Genomic DNA, 1,309 nt, shown 5'->3' on the forward strand with positions numbered 1-1,309 from the left:
AGACCTGGCCCGCCCCATGCCAGGGCCTTTCAGGCCAAGCCTTCATGGAGACGTGGTCCTCCACTCCAGGGGCAGCAGCCCCTGCATCCTCCTGCTGTCCGGCAATGCGGGGTGATGGAGCAGGGGGCAAGCTGGGGGCCAGGAGGAGATGTCACTGCTGGGGTGGGATGTGGGTTACTGGGAATGTCCCTCTCCCATCACTGAGGTCTCTGCCACTGGATTGCCCAGCCCCGCATCCTGGCTGGGGAGTGCCAGAGATAACAGTGATGGAAGAGGGGAAAGCGTTTGGCTCCTGCTGTTGGGATATATGATGGGATGGGGAGCCAGCCCCAAAGCAGCTATGGGGATACCAGCAGAGGGGAGAAGCACCCCTCAAACCGGCAGCCCCAGCCTCTACTGGCCCTGCTCCTGCAGCTGCCTCATGTAGGCGATGATGTCGTTCTTGACGACGGCGATGTTGGCGCGGTGGTACCAGCGCATCACGGGCACGCCGTCGGGGCCCACCAGGAACTTCTCGAAGTTCCACTTGATGTCGTGGTTCCGCAGAGGCTCCCAGAAGAGGTTCTTGGGGTTCCCAAACTCCTCCGCCACCGGGGGACAGGCGTTCTGCAATGGGGGCCAGCGCATCAGTGTCTTGCCCCCTTCAAAAACCAAGCTGGATGTAACCCCTGTGTTCCCTTGCATGGCACCCACCTTCAGGAAGGTGTAAACCTTCTGCTCCTTGGCCCCATTCACGTCCCCTTTCTGGAAGAGCTGGAAGTTGGGGACAAAGCCACCACCTGGCCGGACGTACCTGCAAGAGGAGGGTGAGCAGGGCATCATGCAACAGGCACATTGGTGCTGCACAGGGGTGGTGGGGAGCCCTAAGCCCTGTGCCTTTGGGGGCCACAGCCCCTGCCCCAGTACTCACTTCAGCGCAGGGAGGATCTCCGAGTTCTGGCCGGGTTCCTGCTTCCCAAATTGGTTGGAGGGGAAGCCCAGGACGACAAGCCCGTAGGGCCCCAGCTCATTTTGTAGTGCATTCAGTTCTGCATGGAAGCAGAGCCAGGGCTGGGTTAGGAGGGGAGCAGGACGGACCATGGGCACTTCCCAAGGGCTGTACCCCTGGATGCTGCTGCCTTCCCTGTCCCTTGGGGTGCCCATGCCCCACAGGACCCTTACCAAGATACTGCAGGGTGAGGCCTCAGTACGTGGCCACGTTGACGAAGAGCACCATCTTCCCTGCGTAATTCCTAAACGGGATATACTCGTCCCCGTCGATGGTCAGGGCACCATAGTCGTAGATGGTGCCCTGCCCCGAGCCCTCGCA

At 61.2% G+C, this 1,309-nt stretch overlaps 1 protein-coding gene across 1 annotated transcript; it reads right to left on the bottom strand.

The window, feature by feature from the left end:
• Window positions 1-393: 393 nt before the first annotated feature.
• Window positions 394-1,303, bottom strand: GPX3 (glutathione peroxidase 3 (plasma); the record flags this gene model as incomplete). Its single annotated transcript, XM_010020078.1, is given in 4 exon segments — window positions 394-606; window positions 694-793; window positions 911-1,028; window positions 1,162-1,303. Coding segments are annotated over 4 exon segments (573 nt in total), but the record flags the coding sequence as incomplete, so codon positions are not given.
• Window positions 1,304-1,309: the final 6 nt, after the last annotated feature.

The sequence above is a fragment of the Nestor notabilis genome, unplaced genomic scaffold (genome assembly GCF_000696875.1).
Source record: "Nestor notabilis isolate BGI_N333 unplaced genomic scaffold, ASM69687v1 scaffold18488, whole genome shotgun sequence".
In the NCBI taxonomy this organism is placed as follows: domain Eukaryota; kingdom Metazoa; phylum Chordata; class Aves; order Psittaciformes; family Psittacidae; genus Nestor; species Nestor notabilis.